Raw genomic sequence first — 22,915 nt, forward strand, 5'->3', positions numbered from 1 at the left:
TTTAAATAACGTTCTGAATATCTGATTCAGAATTTAAAGTTTCATCAATTCCAATTTTTGGTTTCTGCTGTTGTATTTTTACATTTGCATCCTTATTCATTTTTTCGTCATAATTTATACTATCTTCAGCTGGAGAGATTTCATTAACATTAGATTCATCATTTTTCTCAATGTCATCATTGTTGGCTATTTCCTTATTAACAATAGAAATTGAATTAGTCAGTGTTATTGCTAATGAAGTTTCTAACGAATCTTCATCTAATTTAGTTGAACTATTGCTACTATTTTTATTCACAACTTTTCCCTGTATATGATGATAAATTTCAAACCAATATTCATAAATATCCATCACAAAAATAAATCCATTGCTAATTAATGAAAGTAAAGGAATTATATTCCAAGCAATTGTTCTATTAGAATAGAGAATCTAAAAATATTAAGAAATAAATAAGCTGTGCTTAATAGTGATGGTTTAAAAAAATTTTTCACATGCATTCGGATAATAGTTCGCTTACTTGAATTACTAATTGAGGCAAATCTTCAATCATAAAACTTATGAAACCCCCACATAATATAATTTTTTCGGTTTTTTCAGAAAATCTAGCATTAAAAAAATTAAATCCACCAAAATTTGATGAAATTATATTCAACATTTTAATATTTATTGTTGCTAATGTTGCTGTTATGATTGTAATTCCACTATTATCTTTAAACCATCTACGAAATTCAGAACTATCTTTGATTTCTTTCGTTATTATTATAACTAAATTGAATATTAATGGAACAACAAAAAATACCAGACTAATTCAAAAATGTTTTTGATTAACAATACTTGTAAAAAAAAATACGTAAAAAAAAATCTCAAATCTACGAAAACGTAAAATTGTACCTCGGAATGTATAGATTTACTTCAACTGAATCATTAATAGTAAATAAGGAATCAAATACAACATCGCTTAAAATTACTGCTATTGAAATAATGATCCGATTGTGACACTCCTTTGGATCTTTTTTCTATAAAAATTAAATAATTAAGTTTAGGATAATAGTATTATTATTATGTATACATGCAATAATAATAAAACTTACATTTTTGTTTTTACACCACCATCTAGAGATAAAATATATAGAAGCTACTAAAAAGAGAGCAGGAAATACAATAATTGCTGTATCACGTAATTGATCAATAATATTTGCTAAAAAAAAAAATTTACATGAATTAAAGAATTAATAATAAAAGGAAAATTTAAATATATTATCGTTATAGTAATCTTACGTTCGTGTTTGCATCCATAATCTTTATCCAAATAAACAACTCGTTCAACCATTGAAATTTGCGTAATATCTTTATTTCTTATAAGCGTATCTAAATCATCAATAATTGATTTAATATTCCTGCCATTGTCTATATTATCAATGTTTAAAGCTAATTGAATTTGTGAAATTGAAGAATCTTTTCTATATTTTCCGGTAAATTTCAATTGTTTATCGCCAACAGGTATAATTTGACAAAGTTTATTTTGCAAATTTACTAAGAAATCTCTTCTTTCTTGTGATGTAAAATCATCAAATACTCGTGAATAACTTTCATCAAGACTAATTGATACTATTGCTGATTCTAAAATTTTTTACATTTATTTGTTAGATGTGTGGAAATCAAATGAATTAAATTTTATGTAGAGTTGTAAGTACCTGCGTATTTATATTCTTTGAGTTCTATTAAAGAGGAAAAATTTTAATAGTAAAACATAATCCTAACAAATCATATACTATTCTCTCCTTACTTATAACCCACGGTACTTAATACTTACGTGTTGTGTTAAAACTCCATTTATTCTTTTTGATTCCAATTTTTGGTTCATTATTCGTAATATTTTTTACAAAATTATTATCCATTAAAACATAATAAGTTTCTTGCATATTAAATGTGCTTGATAAAACATCAACAATTATGGTTAGATTTTTATTAATTAAATGAACATATTCTGAATTTTTAGCAGAAGTTCTTTGTCTTAAAATATCTTGCGGTTGATTCACTTGATAAATTGAAATATCATTTGACGATAAAACTATTGGAGTTGTGAAATTTATTGTTATTTTATCTGTTGTCGAATTTATTTTACTATCTTTTTCAGGTGAAGTTGATTCAATATATGGATTCCCATATCCATGAACTAAAAAAAAGGAAATTTATTAACTATTTAACATAGGGATAATAATGAAATTATTCTTACCGTCTACAACATATTGTCTTAAATCGAAGAAATATATTGACCACCCATCTGCTAATATTTCATCCTGAACTATCCATAAAGTATTATTGGATAATAATCCGTAAATTAATGATCCATTTTTACCTTTTTGAAACTTTTTTGGTAAATTTTTACATTCTAAGAATGATTGACCGTTTGGAGAATAACATATACTATTATCAATAGAGTTATCATCAATATTTTGTAAAATTATAGCAAACCCTCCGTATACTAAAGAAACAACCCCATCAATATTATATTGTCTTCCTGGAGGAATTTGATCATCTATATTAAATTGATTAATTCCTTTTCCCACAACAGCTCCGGAAGAAAGAAATGAAATTACAAATTCTCCGCTTTTTATTGGAACTCCTAAAGAACTCACACTTATAATACAAATATAACCATTATCATATGCTAAATTGCATTCTCTAAACGTCATAGTATTAAAGCCTAGGTTAGCTTGATATATTTGAGATAGTTCCATACGTTCGTATGTTTGATGTTTAAGGAAGATAACATAAATTAACCATTCCGGATTTAAATTGAGTGTTTCGTTATTATCTATTCCAGGTTGACGTCCTATAAATGCTATTCCATAGCCTCCATCAATTGTTGGAAATCCTTTATATTCTGTCCATATTTCGCCTTCGGAAGAAATGGAATCATTACCAAGTTTTGCAATATTTTTATTTATAATATTTTCATCTGATGTTCTAATTTACAAACAAATATTTTATATATTAGATAATGATTTATACCTTGAAATTATCAAACATTTACTTACGGCATACTGAATACAATCCATGAAATGGTACTAATCCCGTTTGGAGGATTATAAATTCCGGTCAGCCAAAGAAAGCTAACTTCGGGGTTGACATTAACAATTACATTACTAAAACTCGAAACTTTGGACCCACCTAAAACTAAACCTTTAGTTCTGCAATTTTTTTTTTTTTAAGAGAATAATTAAATTTTTTTTCTTAACATAAATAAATGGGGATCCGTACAAAATCCCGAATGTCAAAATCCCGAATGGTACGAAATCCCGAAATATTGGCCAACATTAAGCATAATGCTGCCCGGTGCGGGATTTTCGGGATTTTGACATTCGGGATTTTGTACCAGACCCAAATAAATGAATTTATGAATTAATTTACTTTGTAAGAATTTCACCGTTTTGATTACATATCATTCCATATCTCATCATATCATTTATTTTATAATATGTTAAAAGAATATATTTATTGGTCAGGATAAAGGTATTTTCAGCTTCTTTGATTTCTTCGTCAAATATTTTGATTTGATGGGTTTCAGAATTCGAATCTAATATTCGAATTATAAAGTGATCATCTAACGAAGAATCGTCAATCGGTCTCTGTTTTCTCATATGAAGTAAAATCGATGAATCATCAAACATTTTAGCTGATTTTACTTCTAATCCAGGATCAGGTTGTATAATAATGAAATCTGCAAGAATAAATGAAAAAAGTAAACATGTAAATAACCTTTATGAAAATAATTTTATTTCTTGAAATTTGGCTCATTTTGAAAAAGTCGGTTCTTCTTAGATTTTGAGAAATGAGACGCTTATTTTGTGTTAACAAAATCGTCATCTATTATGGGTTATGCAGATTTTTTTTTTCATAATTAATATAAGATTTGTGTTATTGTCCCTGCATCGGATATTAATTCGTGTAATAAAAATTATATTACAAAGCAACGGTTACTTAGTATAGAAATAACTTTATACACTTTGGCGTCATTATGTAAATATTCGAAATAGGAAATTAGACAATGGTAAACTCGTATAACATTTGATAATATAAAAACTACTAAAATATTTAAGAAAATTTTCAAAAAGTATCTATGACGAATTCGATGAATTCGTTTTTAGATAAGTTATTTGTAAAGCAAATCTTATTTTTACTTCAATTTATTCCTTTAAGCGTAAAATGTTATACACCTGGACCTCTATATACACATACAGCAACTCTTGTAGGAGAACGGTTATATTTTATAGGCGGTTCCCAGGAAAAAGAATTTTTTTATTTAGATCTCTCTGAATCATTTGATATTAGCAATGCAAATTGGAAAAACCTTACAGTAAATGCTAATTTAACGAGATATAACTTCGCAACTTCTGTAGTTTATGGTGTATCAATAATTTTTATAGGAGGTAAAACTACACAACTCGATGACCCATTTATTTATGTCTTTAATTGTCCGGAGCGTAGCGAAGGACTATATAATTTTACGAAGGTCGATGACAATTAGTGTCACGTGGCGATTTCCGGTTGTCCGCACGCGTCATTTCTGATTGGTCCGCACAGCTACATCAAAAATAAACAAATAAAAAAGTTTATGATTACCTTTTTTTTTTAGATTTCGGCTAGTAAGTATATTTTTCTTTTAAACGACTTTCTTATTTTTTTCCTAGGGTTTCTGGATTTCTTGTACATACCGGACTGGTGAGTTGTTTTTTATTTGTTTTGCTTTAAAGAAACCGACGTTTTTAGCGTTTCATTTTTATTTTCTTTTATCTAGGAACACAGGTTTTTTGTACATACCAGACTTTTAAAGGTAAATTGTAAGGGCTTTTCTTACTTGTTTAACCTTAAAGAAACGTTTTTAACGTTTCATTTTTCATTTTTATTTTTTTAGGGATGCCAGATTTTTTGTACAAATTAAATTTTTAAAGATATTTGGATTTTTGTATAAATCTTTCACTCCGGACTTACAACGATTTCCGTTTCCTAGTACAGTAACAACACCTCTGAAGGCACTCCCCTTCGGGACCATAGTAAAAAAATAGTAGAATGTGCACTTAGAGAGGGTGTGCATTTATAGAGAGTAAAATATTAAGAGCTCTTATAAGTTGGGATCAGATCCACCGTGCACTTAAAGAGAGTTTATATAGTGCGTGCACTTATAGAGGGTGCACTTATAGAGGTGTCACTGTACTAGTAAAGAAGAATGGTTTTTCCGAATACTGGAATACCTCCACAGCAACGTGAAGGATTTCAGGCCGTAATTAATAATGGAAAAATATATATCTTTGTTGGATCAGAAAGTGATGCTTTTGGCAAAATGATTATATTTAATTTGAACTTGCAAGATTCAATTTGGTCACTTGAAGTAAATAATAATCCACCACTTGCAAGATATGGATATACTGCTACTATACTTGTCGTCAAAATTTATGAATTACGGCAATTTTGGCATTTCGGCTATACCGTAATTAATTCGGCGAAATCTGTAAATTATCTGTAATGCCGTAAATAGGGTTATAATGCCGGTAATGCTGGTAATGCCGTCCGAATTTTTTGTTGTTATCACATGACGTTACACAAATTTCCATAAAAGGAAAATTTGCTTCCCATCAAAAATGGAGAATCGAGTTACACAATGGTTACACTATATTCCAAAAAAGGAAATTATCACGAAGATCATTTAACTCTGGCCGAACTTAATGCCTTAATAAAATTTACAGTCGGCAATGCGGCACGTGCCGTAACCGTAGTAAATCCGTAATTAATTTCGACAACACCTATAACTGCTACTTTAACAGAAGATGGGTTAATTTTTTATATTGGAGGGGTTTTTCAAGATGAATCCTATGCAAATATGAATGAGGTTTGTTAAGCAAATTATCTTAAAATAAAAGAAATAAATTTTTACTACCTATTTTTTTTTTAGATTCCCATGTACAATACATTAAAAGATAATTGGTCAAATGCAAAAATGGTAATGACTAAATATAAAATGAAGATATTGTTTTAATATTTAATACATTTAATTGATAACTTATAGAATCCAACTGGAAAAATTATTCCTGAAGGCCGACAAATGCACTCAGCAGTCTTATGTAAGAATTTAATAATTTAAATTATAAAGCATTTAAAAATTATTAATTATTCTAAATTTCACTTTTTTTTAGCTAAATTTAATACCATTATTGTATATGGAGGTTATTATTATAAAGTTTCCTCAAAACCTGAATTAGTTATATTGGATATTTCAAATCCAATCTACAATTGGATACAGCCAATTACTGGTAAAACATTAAAGTCAAGATGGGTCATACTTCAACTTATATTAATTTACAAATGATTGTAACTTTTGGTAATATAATTTCTCTTTTTATTGATAATTTATAATATACAATTTGTACTTATGGTACTTTTTTAAATTTTACTGTAATTAGGGAATAGGATTTGATAAAGAAACAAATTCAATTTTATCAATTTTATCCAATCCAATAAAAATTTCATTTGAAATTACAAATATTTATAAATAACCTGTACAATCAAATCCAATTATACCAGCATCACCATTACCATCATTATCACCACCATCACCACCATCAATACCAGCTGCATCATCACCACTATCATTACCAATTATAGCAATTATAATTCCAATTATTATTATTTTAATAATAATTGGTTTTTTGGTTTATTATAAAAGATATAAAAAACAAAAAATAGAAAATGAAAACAACAATAATAACAATACTAATAATAATTCAGAAGAAGTCCAATAAATTTTTTCTTTTTTTTTTAAGAAAAAATGTATTTGTAACAGCCTGTTACATATCTTATTTGTAACATCCTTTTTTTGTTTTTTTTTAATAATAAATTTAATGTGTTTCACAAATAAAATTTTTATATGCAAAATTTAATTTGGAAAACTTTTACTTAATGTACTTAAGACAGTTTCATAGACAAAATTTTAAGTTATAAGCAGTTTCTTGAAATTTTTTAAAAAATTCTTTTGTCTTAGTTACACAACTGATCTTTTGTTTTTGTTTACATTACGCCCGATCTTAAATTTTAATTGGATAAAATTGGGGGTTGTTACAAATAAGACGCGTAACAGACTGTTACAATTAGATTTATCCTTTATTTAATTATATTTTAATAAAAATGAATAAATTACAAATTATATTATACTTTTTCTTATTTAATAGCCAGCCAATCAAATTATTATATTTATAAATTATTAAGTATAATATAAGATTTTAGCATATCCACCGATCTGCGGAATGGAAGGAATGCACCATATATATGGTCATCTAATGACGATCAGTACCAGGTTTATAATTTGGGAAATTAAACATGTAAACCATATAAATAAACCTGTGAACCATATAAATAAACACGTGAAGATTATCACTAATAATTGAAAAAAATCTTATTTTCAACAATGGAAATAATGTCTGATAGAGAAAATATTACTGACCAAGAAAATATTGACGAATTTCAAATTGAAGAAGTTTCTACTTATCCAATAAACAATAATATTTTGTATCGTGAACGTGTAAATAAAGTCACTAAACGTAGCTTCAACTATGTAATTATAAAAAAAGGTGTTTATCCTAATGGAACTCAAACTGGACCAAAGAGTCTACAAGATTCAGTAATTTGTAGTAGTACCAGCAACAACAAATGAAAAAAAAGACCAGTTCAACAATATAAGATTCCACATGGTTATATTGTAGAAACAACTTGGGAACATACATCCAAAAAGAAGACTATTCGTTGTGAAATTGTTTATATTAATGAAATACCACAATTTCGTATTAAATATGGCTCCAACTTTCAATATGTTGTTTTTTCGAGCAAATCTCCATCTGATGCAGCATATAATTATGAGAGAGTATGTACTATATAAATTTTTTACTATATAATACTAATTATTAATTAATTGCAGGTATTATTCCTTGCATTTTTCAGGCTTTAAAACCAGAAACAAAAGCTACTCTTTCAGGTTCTCTTGTGTTTGGATTACAATTAAAAAGTGTAAAAAAAGCACGTGAATCCAGGAAAAGAGGCAATTTAATTAAACCAGCCATCAATTGTACTTCATCAACGCTTGAAAAACGTGCAAAAAAAATTGCATCAAAAGTACGGGCTAGTTTTAATAATGATATCAAAGGAGTTTATCACTAATCTGACGAAATTGTATTAAAATCAGTTGAATTTTTAGTTAATAAACTGGATTTTCAATTAGATTACGAAGAAGATGAAAATCAAATGGAAAAAGATTATCAACTTCAATCTATAGTGAAAGCTATAGATCAAGGACAAATACCAAGAGATTCTTATCGAGATTTAGCTGCTACAGAGCATCATTTACCACGTGAAAATACTGTTTCTAATGAGCGAATTGCAATTACCAAACATATGAATAAAATAATTAAATTTTCGTTAGTGAATATGAAAGATAAAAATGAATTAAATAATATTACATCTCAAGAACCAGATATTATGAACCCTGAGATTGTACAAGAAGTTATTAATACTATGGGATTAGGAATTCGTCGTAATGCAAAAGATATTTTGGTCTATCTAATTCCTCAATTGCAAAAATAGCAGATCTTAAAATCATCAGATCCAATTATACATCTGCGTGTTTCTGGAGATGGTAGAAACGTTGGACGGAAGATCAAACATGTTATGGTGATATTTATGATTTTAAACCATAAAAATCGACATCACCATGCAGATTATCATTACACTGTGGCGTTATATCCTGGTACTGAAAAATACGATACGCTTAAATTTATGTTAAGTCTCTTTATTAATGAACTAAAATCATTCAAAGAAAATGGGTTAGAAGTCTCAGGAATTTTGTGGAAATTTGAACTATACTTCAGTTCCGATTGGAAATTTTTGGCTATTTGTCTTGGATTAAATGGCCTTACTGCAAACTATTTTTGCCCCTGGTGCTGTTGTTCAAAAAATCAAATTGGAGATTTGAATAGAAATTGGTGTATTGAAAAAAGTATAGATCAACTTATAACAAACTATAATGAAATCAACGGACATATTAATCCTCCTTTCTTTAGTATAATTCCAATAGAAAACATAATCTTTGATGAATTACATGCTCTCTTACGAATTACTGATAGACTCTGGGAATTGATGCTTGCAGAAATCCAAGAAAATGGTTTGTTTAATAATCTAACATGAAGTGTTATTTTGGGTGAAATGCAAAGATTAAAAGTGTCTTTTCACTTCTGGGAAGATGAAAAATCTTACGTTTGGAAATATACATCTCTTATGGGAGATGACAAAAAAACTGTTTTGCAGTTTTTTAATTTAAAATTACTCTTCAAACCTTCTCGTGTAGAATTAATTCGTAAGCTTTGGGATGGATTTTATGAATTGTATTGTGCCCTCCGAAATAAAAATACAGATCCAGCACAATTAAAGCAGCAATCTCTTGAGTGGTTATCTCTGTTTCTCACTCCATTACAAGGAAATCCTTCTCATCCAAAAACATATGTTCGAGGATTATATATGCTAAATCAGATAACCCCTTATATGCATGCATTGGTTTATCACGGGTGAGAACTTTTAGAAAAGCATAAAAGATGGGGTTTTAAAGCATTTTCTTGTTCTGCTGTCGAGAAAAAGAACCATAATCAAGTCTCTACTTTTTTTTTCGTAAAACACTCAAAAATGGTGGTGATTTGCTTAAACAAAAATCCGCAATACAGGAGATAATAGAATATGAAAATAGATCACTTTATTTTAATTACAATGTATTATCCGAATCTCCAAAAGTTAAGAGAATTCGCATTAAATAAAAAGAACAATTATATTTTATTAATTAATTTTATTTAATAAATACTTTTATTTATTTAGGCGCATTTTTGTATTTGGTTAGTTATTGTAGTTAATTAATATATTGCAATAAATTTTTATTAATGTGTTTTACCAATTTCAATTTTTTTTTTTTTTTTTACTCTAATAAGTGATAGAGTAAATACTATATGTCTATAACTATAATACAAAGGATTGTGAAATATAAAAATTGAAATATATATATCCTGCTGTACATAAATTTCCGTTAATTTCTCTTGATACACGTTTTTTCCATTCCACTAAAATTTTCCTATGCGAAAATTTTGGCCGTCTAGTTTTCTTGTAATTTTTAGATTGTTGATGAATCAATTGCTCAAGAGGATCTATTTCTTCTGATTGATCATGTGAATTAGAATTCCACGGAGTAGGATTCAAACATACAACATACGTTTCTTGTTTTTGCGAATAACCTTTTTTTCCCCATTGATCAGAATTCAAAATTTCACTTAAAATTTGATATGCACCATCACCATGAAAGATACATTTGTAATTTCCTTTTGCTTTAGAATAATAATGAATATGTCCAGAAAAAATGGAAAAAAAATACTTTCAGGACATAGTATAGATACCAACTTCTTTCCTATAGACCTAAAATTTAAAACCAATTTTTTGTGTATCTCCATCACCAAAATTTCTTTAAATTCGGAAATTGTATTAGCAGGCACATCATCAAGACCTTGGCGTTGATTATATTTTTTAATTACCCTAGTGTGTTGTGTTAAGCCTCGCGAACTTTTAAATTGTCTTCCACAAGTGAAACACAGAAAGAAGTTACTTGGTGGAGGAGTATGGGGAGGAGTATAAGGAACCGTTATCATGCTGATGGGTAAAAGAGTGAACGGCTGTTGATAAATAAAAAGTTAATAAATTTGACTATATAATTAATTAGTTTCATATTTACTATTAGAAAAAGCTGGTTTTTAAATACTAGTACCGTAACTATATAAAACTTTACAAACAAAACGCGTCCAGCTCTTATAAAATGTATAAATGAAACTCTATGAAAAGAGATATTTGTAAGTTATTTTCAATAAAAGTTTTGGCTTATAATCGCACAGCTTTGTCATTTTCTTCACCTTCAGAATCCAATGGGTTTTTGCCAAATCTAATGGGTTTTTTTTTATTAGAGTGTTTTGAGGTGTTTACGAGGTATTCTTAGGTATTTGACGAGGATCAACACGTTTATTGACCAATAAAATTTGAAAATTTGTCACACATAAATTCCTAAATAGGGTCCAAAATCTGCAGATCGGCAGATATGGTTATTTTTTTTTCTTTTAATAATTATAAGTATCTTATAAAAAAAAAAAATTAACTATTAAAATAAAATATATATGATTAAAAATTAATTTGTGATCCACTTTAGAACCAGTGAAAAGTATTAATATATATTGGAGAACTATTATAGTAGGACCCTGAACATCTCTCATACAACTCATATTAGAGTTTGCATAGAGTTTACATGTTAATTCTGACTAGAATTGTATATTTCAAAGGTATTTTCAAATTTTTTTATTGTACATATTCTATTTTTAAGTAATCCAGTGATTGGATTTTGATGAATTTAAGCTTATTAACATCAGGAAATTTTTTAAGATGCAGAATTGCGGAGATCTGTAAAATTAGCAGATCTCCGCATTTTTTTTGTGAATTTATGCGGAAGTCTGTGATTTTGCAGATTTCTGCTTTTTATTTTTTACAAAGTTATGCAATAATCTGCAATTTTGCAAGTTTCCGATTTTTTATGTATGAATTTCTGCGGTAATCTGCGATTTTGCAGATTTCTGCTTTTTTTTATGTGAAATTTATGCGGAAGTCTGCAATTTTGCAGATTTTTGCTTTTTTTCATTAAAATATCAGTTCGATCTGCAATTTCATCATTGATTTAATATTTAAACTTTAATTAACTCTAACTTGATTTAATACCTAAATGATTTTTTCTACATTACTCTTTAAAAAAAAAAACTTTACAAGACTTTAAAAAAATAATTTTTTCTACAACACTTATTACTAAAGAAAAAAACTTTGTGAAATAATTTTTCTACAACACCTTTTAGGAAATAATCTGTTAAATATTCCAAAGAAAAAATATTTCTATTACTTTTAAGCTTTGAAACTTATCAGAGAAATTTTTTTTAAAAAAAAAAAAATTTATTTGCAAGGTTCGGAGTCTTTAAGGCAAATTTGTCCAACATTCGGCACATAATCTGCAACATGCAGGGAAATTAGAACTAAAAAAGGAGTCGTATTCCTTTTTTTTCTTTGAAAAAAAAAAAATTTTTTTTAATGAACATCAGTTAACGTTCAGTTTGTAAGTCAAGAACATAATAGAGTCTATTGTCAATTTAATTTGGAGGTATATCACCTTAATTATTTTTAGAGAAAAAAAAAATTTTTTATATTATATAGGTTCCAGATGGAACCTATCGATGATTTTAGTTGGAATTCGGAGGTATGCTTACTTCCGAAATTTAATTTATTTTTTTTAAAAAAAAAATTTTTTTTTTTATATTATATAGGTTCCGGATAGAACCACAGGTCGAAAAGTGAAAAATCAGGCACCAATCGGTCACCAATCAGGTAACTGATTGATGACGATTGGCGTCCGCATTGCTGATTGGCATTTTCGCCAAATAATCAAGCCACAATCAGGCAGTTTGCTAACTTTTGATCCAGTGATCAGAAAAAGATGAAATATAGCTCATTGGAATCGTCTCAACAAGACGAATCTAATGGTAGTAAAATCGCATCTCTAGGATTAATAGTTAATAAAAAATTAAATAAAATATAAATGATACATTTTCATTTTTATATTTTACTTAATTTCTCATCAAGTATTAATCCTAGAAATGCGATTTTACTACCATTAGATTCGTCTTGTTGAGACGATTCTAATGAGCTATATTTCATCCTTTTCTGATCACTGGATCAAAAGTTAGCAAACTGCCTGATTGGCGACGGTATTTCGGCGAAAATGCCAATCAGGTACCAATCGGTCACCAATCAGCTACCTGGTTGGTGACCGATTGGTGACTGATTGATGCCTGATTTTTCACTTTTCAACCTGTGAACCTATCAAAGATATTGGAATTCGGAGGTATGCTTACCTCCGAATCTTAATTTATTTTTTTTAAAAAAAAATAATTTTTTTTATATTATATAGATTCCGGATGGAACCTATCAAAGATATTGGAATTCAGAGGTATGCTTACCTCCGAATCTTAATTTATTTTAAAAAAATAATTTTTTATTTAACGAACGCCACTAACATTCGTTTTTCATATTTTTAAGTCCTGGAAGCCAAAGTACGGCTCCGGACATTTTTTTTTTAATTAAATTATCTAACGAACGTTGCTAACGTTTGATTATAGGTCCTGGACGCCGAAGAACGGTTCCGAACATTTATTTTGAAAATAAAACCTTTACCTTCAAAATTTTTTTTTATATTTTTGTTTAATGAACGTCGCTAACGTTCGTTTTTTATTTTTTTTTAGGTCCTGGACGCCAAAGTACGGTTCCGGATATTTATTTTGAAGGTAAAATTTACCTCCAAATTTTTTTTTATTTTATTTATACCTACGAACGTTAATTTACGTTCGTTTTTACATTTTATAGGTCCTGGACGCCAAAGTACGGCTCTGATCGCAACTTTCGGGTAAAACCTTTACCTTCGATTTTTTTTTATTATTATTTAACGAACGTTAATTAATGTTCGTTTTTATATTTTATAAGTCCTGGACGCCAAAACCAGCTCCGGACTTTACTTTGAAGATAAAACCTTCGAAAAAAAAAAATTTTTTTTTTTGTTAACTTTATTGATGAACGTTAACTAACGTTTCGTCTTATTTTTTAGATAAAGGAAGCCGAAACTGAGTTCCGGGCTCCTATATCGAAGGTAAAATAAACCTTCGAATTTTTTTTTCTTTTTATTTAAACGAACGTTCACTAATGTTCGTTATTCTTTTTTTAGGTAAAGGAAGCCGAAAGAACTTCCATATCGAAGGTAAAATCTTCGATTTTTTTTTATTATTTTATTTAATGAACGTTACTAATTCTAACGTTCATTTTTTTACTTTTCGTAGGTACAACCGTACAAGAAACCGAAAGGCAGGTTCCGGTCTCCTATTTCGAAGGTAAGGCTTTGAAATTTCATTTTACTTTTTTTCTTTTATTTTAGCGAAACGTTTACTAATGTTTCGTTTTTCTTTTTTGTAGGACTACGGCACTCTGGACGCTTCGTGAGCTCCATTTCGAAGGTATATTATCATTTATATCCTTCAAAAGTGTTTATTTTTATTAGTTTTTTTTATGAACATTAACTAACGTTCGTTTTCATTTTTGTAGGTCCAAGACGCCGAAAGTATGTGTCTCAGATTCAATTTCAAAAGTAAATAACTTCAAAAAAAAAGGAGTCTCTTTTTTTTAACGAACGTTCATCACTAACGTTCGTTTTTCTCTTTCTTTGTAGGTCTAGGACGCCGAAGAACTTTAATTTCGAAGGTAAACTTCGATTTTATTTTTATTTTTTATTTAATTTTTTTTTGTTTATTTTAACGAAGCGTTATTAACGTTTCAATTTTCTTTTTTTAGGTTTCCGGCTCTCCTGAATTCTCCTGGACGGAATTTCGAAGGTATTTCTTCGAAATTCTTTTATTTTTTTTATTTTATTGTTGTTAAAGAACGTTTCTAACATTCTTTATTCTTTTTTTTTAGATTTTCAGCTCTCTGGTTTCAGCCTGGATGGAATTTTCAATATGGTTAGTTTCGTAACAAACTTTTTGTTACGAAACTATTTTTTTTTTATTTTATTTAAACGAAACGTTACTAACGTTTCGATTTCTTTTTCTTTTGTAGGTTTTCTGGTAGCCACCTGGATTGGACGGGATTTCGAAGATGAAACTTTGAAATTATTGTATTTTCATTTTTTATTTGAACGAAACGTAGACTAACGTTTCGATATTATTCTTTCATAGGTTGACGGCTTCCTGTAACCCTCTTGAAAAGAATTTCAAAGGTAAACTTTGAAATTCTTTTACTTTTTTTGTTTTTTTTATTTGAACGAAACGTTTACTAACGTTTCAATTTTTCCTTTTTACGGCTTTCCAGATGCCTCCTGGATGAAATTTCGAAGGTAAAACTTCGAAAAAATAATTTTTTTTTGTTTTATTTTAACGAACGTTCATTGACGTTTGTTTTTATTTTTGTAGATCCAGGATGCTGCCGGACTTCCATATCGAAGGTAAAACCTTCAAAAATTATTTTTTATTAATTAATTTATTGACGAACGTTAACTAACGTTCGTACATCTTTTTTTTTAGGTAAAGGAAGCTGAAAGACAAGTTCCGGATCTCCCATATCGAAGGTAAAACCTTCCAAAATTATTTTTTATTAATTTATTTGACGAACGTTAGTAACGTTCGTATTTCTTTTATTTTAGGTCCCGGGTTCCCATTTAAAGAACTTCAAAGGTAAATACTTTGAAGTTTCTTTTTTTTTTACTTCTTTAACGATCGTTATACTAATTATCATTTTTTCTTCTATATTTAGGTCCCAGACTGCTGGGTTAGATATTTCGAAGCTGCTTGCTTTGAAATTTTTTTTCGTTTGTAGGTATCCGTTGTTTGTTGGAATCGAACCAACTGGAACAATGTCCAAACCATTAACAACATGTAAATGTGCAGTAAAGAGATGATGAATAGCAATGACTAGTAATAGATTTCAATTGTATTTGTAAACTTGTTAATATATAATAAAAAAGTAATTTTGATTATATAAATAAATTAGTAATTAATGCAATAAATTAATTTGTATTATTATGACGCAGATTTTTACTGAAAAAAATTGCTGAAGTATTTCGAAGGTTTTTATTTAAAAATCTGCGCAGAACTTTCACAGGTCGAACAGATGTCATTGTCGCAAAATTTGCCTGGAATTTTTCTGGCAAATTGAGAATTATCCCGGTAAATTGGGGTAAATTGTGTTACAATTTTGAGATAATGAAGGTCTTACAATTTGGCAAATTTTGTCAAAATGGCGGAATTCCTACAAAATTCCTAATTCAAATGTTGAGAAATTTTTCAGTAAATTATCATTATATTGTGGGAAATTTTAGGCAAATTTTTAGTAATGCTATGCAAATGAAGTGTAAATTGTGGTGAATTTAGTTAAATTTTTAGTAATTTTATGCAAACGTAATGTAAATTGTGGTGAATTTAGTCAAATTTTTAATAATGTAATGTAAATTGTGTAAATTTTAGGCAAATTTTTAGTAATTTTATGTAAACGTAATGAAAATTGTGGTGAATTTAGTTAAATTTTTAGTAATTTTATGCAAACGTAATGCAAATTGTGGTGAATTTAGTCAAATTTTTAGTAATGTTATGTAAACAAAGTGCAAATTGTGGTGAATTTAGTCAAATTTTTAGTAATTTTATGCAAACGTAATGCAAATTGTGGTGAATTTAGTTAATGTTATGTAAACGAAGTGCAAATTGTGGTGAATTTTTAGCAATATTAGGCCAATGTTATGTAAATTGTGATGAATTTTTTGTAATGATACGTAAATTGCAAATTTGAAATAAAAACTTTCCATTGTTGCACAATTTACCGGGAAAATTCTGGTAAATTGTGCATTTTTTTGTCAAATTTTGGAAAAATGGACCATTTTACCAAAATTTAACTTTCAAATGCTAGAAAATTTTTAGCAATTTTAGACAATTGAGTGACAATTGTTTGACAATTTTTGGACAATTGAGTGCAAATGTAATATTTTTAAGACAATTTCTGACAATTGAGTAATAATTAAGCAACAATTTTGTGTAATTTTATACAAATTTTATAACAATTTATTGATTCTAATTTTATTAACAATTTATCTAATTATTCAATTATAACGTGTAATTAAGTACAATAATGTTAAAAAAAACAAACATCAAAAAAAAAACAAAAAGTTTCGAAGGTTAATCTTCGAAACTCACCAAGCAAGAAGCCAAAGAACTATTATCTTGTTACAATAACCTACAAAAAAAGAAAACCATTCAGTTAGAATGTTTCTTAAAGAAAAAATAGGAGTTTCGTAACGAAATGTACGAAACTTACCAAGCCATATCACTGGTCAGAGTAGTCCATTTCGGCAAAATTTTAAATTGCCGAATGTTGGACGAAATTTGGTCTGACCTTAGCCGATCAGTACCAAAAAAATCGGCAACTAATTTTATAGGCGATTTGCACCGTAATGCCTGCCACTCGCAATTAGAAATTGGCAAAGTTTCGGAATTAGTTAAAAAAATCGGCTGTACATATCAATAAAATTCGAACCTGCCATGCAAATGAAATTCGTCATAAACAATCGACTATTCGTCTAAAAATCGATATTGATTTAAATTGCCGATTTGCAAAAATAAATAAAATCGACCATAATAATTTTGACGAAATTTAGCAAATTTAAGTTTTAAAACAGCGATTTTATTTCGATTGATTTACCAATTATTTTAATTAAATCGCAAAAATTTCCTACAAAAATAGTAAAAATTTCCTACGAAAATAATACGAAAATAATACTAAAATAATAAAAATTTCCTACGAAAATAATACGAAAATAATACTAAAATAATAAAAATTTCCTACGAAAATAATATGAAAATAATACTAAAATAATAAAATTTCCTACGAAAATAATACGAAAATAATACTAAAATAATAAAATTTCCTACGAAAATAATATGAAAATAATACTAAAATAATAAAATTTCCTACGAAAATAATACGAAAATAATACTAAAATAATAAAAATTTCCTACGAAAATAATATGAAAATAATACTAAAATAATAAAAATTTCCTACGAAAATAATATGAAAATAATACGAAAATAATAAAAATTTCCTACGAAAATAATACGAAAATGATAAAAAAATCCAATCCACAATTCCACAAAAAAACCCATAATTTTCAAAAAAAAAATCCAAAAAAAAACTGACGAATCAATCTAAAATTCGAAAAAAAGTTAGTATAACAAAAACTCAAAACAAAAATTAAAGTACAAATTTATACCATTTTTCTGTTTCATCTTCCGTTTCCGGCGATTCTTCCACTCCAATTGGTTCCGATTCTTCCATTCCCGTTGGTTCCGAATCTTCTATTACCTCTATTTCGTCCATCTCCGCCGACACTTCCGCATCTTCCGCCATTATTAGATTATCCATCATTTGAATCGGCGTCTCCGGCTCAGAAAAGTCGGTATCGGCCGGCGTATTCTGCTCCACATAGGTCCAATTTGGAGCACCTCGTGGATGACGAGAGACGATATTATATATCTCATCGTCATAATTTCGCGTTCGTATCAGTTGTGCAGATTGAAGAGAGAAAGCGTGTTAGGTCCAAGATATTTCGTAATAAATCTATTAACTATTATTAGAAAAAAAATCAATCCTATTACGAAAAAAATAAAACAAATAAAAAATAAAAAATAAAAATACGACAAATAAGTTATTGAACCTCTTCAGATCTCCAAGACGGATTATAAACATTGATATGTCTTTTACCGTCTGGTTGCTCCTCATCCGATTCAGAATACTCTGGAGAGCGATATCGGTTGTCGCTTAAAACATTCAAAAGTTCTTTTCGATCATAATTCTCCAGTTTTTCGTCATTTTTGTCGAAAAGTGATTTTGCGCCTTTAACTCGTCGTGCTTTTTTTCTATATTTAAAGTTTTGACGAATGATGAGATTTTTTTTTTTTTGAAATAATAAAGAAATTATTTACCTCATTTAACCGATTGTTTCGATGTAGACGACGATTATCTTTGTCTAAAGTGCCGCGTTGTTTATATAACAAACGCACTCTGCGATGTTTATGTAAAAGCGGCAAGCTAAGACTTGACTTGCCTGTATCGTAGTATACCTTGGCTTCATCGCTTCAATTAATCGAGGTATAATCTGTCGAAGAATTTCATCATTCGACTCACTGCTAAACTTTTCATCGTATATTAATTCTAGTTCAATCGGAAAAGTTTTTAGAATCGTCTTCATCTCGGCCTAAATTGAACAAAATATCGGTTTAGCGAGCGTTAAAAGCATACATTGAAAGAGGAATTTTGGACAAACCCTAGCTTCTTCTTCATCTACTTCCATTTCATCTTCAGAATCGCGCACAAGATTTTTTCCTTTCCTACGCTTTGTTGGTCGTTGATCCTCTTCAAATTCGATATCTTAAAGGACAGATGAATGTCGGTGACACAAGCCGTCGTTTTCCTGACTAAGTATATTGTTATACGATTGTAATTGGCCAACATCTAGCCGTAGGTCACGCAACTCGCCATTTGCATTATCGAGTTGCCAATTTAATTCATCGATTCTTCCCCGTAAGTAGGCATTTTTCTTCGAGATCATACGTTTCTAAAAAAACGTTAAAGTCGACCAGAACTCTAAAATGAATACAAAAGTCAATTGTAGCTCACCATTTACATCTCTAGTCCAATTACTACTATAAGGTTCACGTATAATTGGCGTTTTCGAATTCTCTCTTATATGGTTCGGCGATGCGTACATTGCTCCTATACGGTTCGGCGGTGCGTACATTGCTCCTATACGGTTCGGTGGTGCGTGTAATGGGCGTTAATTCCCTATGTATATTGCTCCTATACGGTTCGCCTGTGTGTGTAATGGGCGTTAATTCCCTATGTACATTGCTCCTATATGGTTCGGCTGTGCGTGTAATGGGCGTTAATTCCCTATGTACGGTTACATTATGAATCGGTGGTACCATCCTGCTTTGTTGCGAGTACAAGCTGGATGGTACCACTAAGCGAAATGGCCCATTATCTTCCGAAGCTTCTGGTATCGACGTTTGTTTTTGAGTTTTGGTAGAACCGGAACCAGAAGCTGCAGATTCCTGTATCGACGTTTGTTTTTGAGTTTTGGTAGAACTGGAACCGGAAGCTGCGGATTCCTGTATCGATGTTTGTTTTTGAGTTTTGGTAGAAACGGAACCAGAAGCTGCGGATTGTTGTTTCGACGCTTGTTTTTGAGTTTTGGTAGAACCGGAACCGGAAGCTGCAGATTGTTGTTTCGATATCGACGTTTGTTTGGGAGAATCAGAACTTACAAATTCCTGTGAAGAAGTTTGTTTGTGAGACTCTTGACGACTTTTTTCGACACTTTTTTTTCCAGATCGTTTCATTCTTTATAGAGATTTTAATAAACAGAAGAATAGTAAAATTAGTAAATAAAGTAGAACTTTCTTTCAAAATGACGAAAAATATTGTTCGATTTATATAAAAGTTGATCAATATAAAAATGTATTGCAGATTTTATAAAAATTATGAGAATTGTTTATCGAAAAAATAAAATTATTTTTGCGAAAAAATTCGATTGATGGAGCTTTATAAATTCAAAATAAGCTTTCCATGGGAAAAAGTTTATTTGATAAAAATAAAACCGAAATTTGATTTATAAGTTAATTAATCGTTAAAAAAAGTCTAATCGAAATTAAACTTTTATTAAATCAATTACTAAAGGATCAATTTAACCGAAATATTCAAATTAATTAAAAAAATTTCTCATGATTGAAAATTTAATTAAATCGACTAAATCAAAATCTCGAAATTAAACTTTTATTAAATCAATTGCTAACGGATCAATTTAACCGAAATTTTCAAATTAAAAAAATTTCTCATGATTGAAAATTTAATTAAATCGACTAAATCAAAATCTCGAAATTAAACTTTTATTAAATCAATTGCTAACGGATCAATTTAACCGAAATTTTCAAATTAAAAAAATTTCTCATGATTGAAAATTTAATTAAATCGACTAAATCAAAATCTCGAAATTAAACTTTTATTAAATCAATTGCTAACGGATCAATTTAACCGAAATTTTCAAATTAAAAAAATTTCTCATGATTGAAAATTTAATTAAATCGACTAAATCAAAATCTCGAAATTAAACTTTTATTAAATCAATTGCTAACGGATCAATTTAACCGAAATTTTCAAATTAAAAAAAATTTCTCATGATTGAAAATTTAATTAAATCGACTAAATCAAAATCTCGAAATTAAACTTTTATTAAATCAATTGCTAACGGATCAATTTAACCGAAATTTTCAAATTAAAAAAATTTCTCATGATTGAAAAATTTAATTAAATCGACTAAATCAAAATCTCGAAATTAAACTTTTATTAAATCAATTGCTAACGGATCAATTTAACCGAAATTTTCAAATTAAAAAAAATTTCTCATGATTGAAAATTTAATTAAATCGACTAAATCAAAATCTCGAAATTAAACTTTTATTAAATCAATTGCTAACGGATCAATTTAACCGAAATTTTCAAATTAAAAAAAAATTTCATAAAATTTTAATTTTCAAGAGAAAAAAATTGACTTCATTTGTCAAAATTTCGTTAAATTTTAAAGTACATATTAATTATAACCGATTCTTTATCAAATTTTATAAAACATGACGAGAAGAAGATCGATTAATCAAATTATGGGTTCAGAAAGGATAGCAAACCGACTATCTTCTAGAAGGTTTAGCAAAAAAAAAGAACCAAAGTCCCTTGTTATTGTGACAAATGTAATGGAAAACTGGTTGTAATACGAACCAAAATGCTTCACGAAGCGGCGGAAAACACAACTGACTCGAATCTTAATAGTGGTTTGGCTTCATTGTTACTAATTAATCAAGAAGAGGATTCGACAATAACTTCGTTAGAAGAAAATCCGATAAATGAAGATATTTTGATATCTCCATTAAATGAAGAAATTTCGGTAATAACTCCTTTTGAAGAAGATTCGACAACAATTCCATTAAATGAAAAAGATAATTCGACAACTCCAGAATACAACGAAAACGAATATATTTTTTTACCTTGAAGCCGTACAAGAAGCTACGCAAATCGCCCACAAATTATGCTCGAACATTCAGGAACAGAAGATTTGAGCAATTCTGATTATGAACAACATACTGATACTTCTTCTTCTGATGGCAATGAGTCAAATGATGGAACTTTTGCCGATACTTTTGAAAATTATTCACCGCCAGATTTTAAGTCATATCAAGAGGAAGAAAAAACGACAATAGATGATAAATTTTCATGGATTTTATTGTGGATAATGACCTTTCGAAAAAATTAAATCTCCCTGAAACAGTGACCGAATCTCAACTAAAATTCATGAAAATAGTGTTAAAAGAAATCGGTGGAGACATTTACGATAGCTTTCCTGACTCTCTATATCTGGCAAGAACTCAACTTGGCCTGAAAGATCGTTTCCATAGTTTCGTGCCATGTCTGAAATGTCATAAATTATATAATAAGACAGACATGGACGAAATTCAAAAAAATGACAGTATCGGTATCATAAGATGCAGTCACGTCGAATTTCCAAATTCTGCGTCTCGAAGGACGAAATCGTGTCAAACGGTCTTGGCTGAGAGAGAGGTTAAAAAGCCAGAATTAATATATCCGTTTATACCGATTCATCAACAATTGGAAACTCTATATCGTCGGCCTCACTTTGAATGGTTACTTCGACATTGGTCAAATCGTCGACAATTCGATAACATACCGACCGATATATACGACGGTCAAATCTGGAAAACATTAAGAGAAACTGACGATGAAAATTCAGCCAAATTTTTCCGTAGAAGTAGCCATTCACATCTAGGACTAATGATAAACCTGATTGGTTCCAGCCCTACGATGGTACATTTTATAGTATCGGGGTAATTTACGCGGCTGTCTGTAATTTACCCTTGACATTCTTGAGTTGTAGCGAAAATTTGCTGGTTTTCGGTCTACTAGACCGAACGAAGAATGCTTCACAAGATTAATCATTATATTGCGCCTATTGTCAATGAATTAGAGTTACTATGGAGTGGAATAACTTTAAATCGAACATTTGAGTGCCAAAACGGGAAAAATATTCGTGCGGCTTTAGTACTAATTTCGTGCGATATCCTGCTGCTCGAAAAATATGCGGGCGATATTTCAGCTTTGGTTTC

The 22,915-nt window shown here is 29.1% G+C and overlaps 7 protein-coding genes across 7 annotated transcripts; 5 read left to right on the top strand and 2 right to left on the bottom strand.

The window, feature by feature from the left end:
* Position 1: 1 nt before the first annotated feature.
* OCT59_007203 (uncharacterized protein) lies at positions 2-3,672 on the bottom strand (the record flags this gene model as incomplete). The annotated part of the gene is made up of 10 exons (XM_025319719.2): positions 2-427; positions 516-801; positions 890-1,014; positions 1,090-1,196; positions 1,277-1,618; positions 1,693-1,716; positions 1,812-2,174; positions 2,235-2,968; positions 3,040-3,192; positions 3,413-3,672. 10 exons carry the CDS (start codon positions 3,670-3,672, stop codon positions 2-4), a joined length of 2,820 nt encoding a protein of 939 aa, XP_025173037.2.
* Positions 3,673-5,879: 2,207 nt separating this feature from the next.
* OCT59_007204 (uncharacterized protein) lies at positions 5,880-6,798 on the top strand (the record flags this gene model as incomplete). Its single annotated transcript, XM_025332358.2, has 5 exons — positions 5,880-5,888; positions 5,952-5,999; positions 6,066-6,120; positions 6,193-6,309; positions 6,581-6,798. 5 exons carry the CDS (start codon positions 5,880-5,882, stop codon positions 6,796-6,798), a joined length of 447 nt encoding a protein of 148 aa, XP_025173036.2.
* A 662-nt stretch (positions 6,799-7,460) lies between these two features.
* On the top strand, positions 7,461-8,629 carry OCT59_007205 (uncharacterized protein; the record flags this gene model as incomplete). Its single annotated transcript, XM_066147097.1, has 4 exons — positions 7,461-7,673; positions 7,734-7,913; positions 7,991-8,138; positions 8,232-8,629. The coding sequence occupies 4 exons, from the start codon at positions 7,461-7,463 to the stop codon at positions 8,627-8,629; spliced, it is 939 nt and encodes a 312-aa protein (XP_065998545.1).
* A 192-nt stretch (positions 8,630-8,821) lies between these two features.
* On the top strand, positions 8,822-9,610 carry OCT59_007206 (uncharacterized protein; the record flags this gene model as incomplete). The annotated part of the gene is made up of 2 exons (XM_066147103.1): positions 8,822-9,206; positions 9,390-9,610. 2 exons carry the CDS (start codon positions 8,822-8,824, stop codon positions 9,608-9,610), a joined length of 606 nt encoding a protein of 201 aa, XP_065998546.1.
* Positions 9,611-13,077: 3,467 nt separating this feature from the next.
* On the top strand, positions 13,078-15,599 carry OCT59_007207 (uncharacterized protein; the record flags this gene model as incomplete). The annotated part of the gene is made up of 15 exons (XM_066147114.1): positions 13,078-13,109; positions 13,199-13,212; positions 13,402-13,443; positions 13,523-13,537; positions 13,878-13,910; positions 13,990-14,040; positions 14,123-14,163; positions 14,252-14,267; positions 14,376-14,407; positions 14,498-14,538; positions 14,621-14,664; positions 15,115-15,146; positions 15,226-15,269; positions 15,319-15,375; positions 15,455-15,599. The coding sequence occupies 15 exons, from the start codon at positions 13,078-13,080 to the stop codon at positions 15,597-15,599; spliced, it is 639 nt and encodes a 212-aa protein (XP_065998547.1).
* Positions 15,600-19,116: 3,517 nt separating this feature from the next.
* Positions 19,117-20,086, bottom strand: OCT59_007208 (uncharacterized protein; the record flags this gene model as incomplete). Its single annotated transcript, XM_066147120.1, has 2 exons — positions 19,117-19,302; positions 19,454-20,086. 2 exons carry the CDS (start codon positions 20,084-20,086, stop codon positions 19,117-19,119), a joined length of 819 nt encoding a protein of 272 aa, XP_065998548.1.
* Positions 20,087-21,519: 1,433 nt separating this feature from the next.
* On the top strand, positions 21,520-21,786 carry OCT59_007209 (uncharacterized protein; the record flags this gene model as incomplete). The annotated part of the gene is made up of 1 exon (XM_066147126.1): positions 21,520-21,786. One exon carries the CDS (start codon positions 21,520-21,522, stop codon positions 21,784-21,786), a length of 267 nt encoding a protein of 88 aa, XP_065998549.1.
* Positions 21,787-22,915: the final 1,129 nt, after the last annotated feature.

This window comes from Rhizophagus irregularis, chromosome 15 (genome assembly GCF_026210795.1).
Source record: "Rhizophagus irregularis chromosome 15, complete sequence".
NCBI lineage: Eukaryota > Fungi > Glomeromycota > Glomeromycetes > Glomerales > Glomeraceae > Rhizophagus > Rhizophagus irregularis.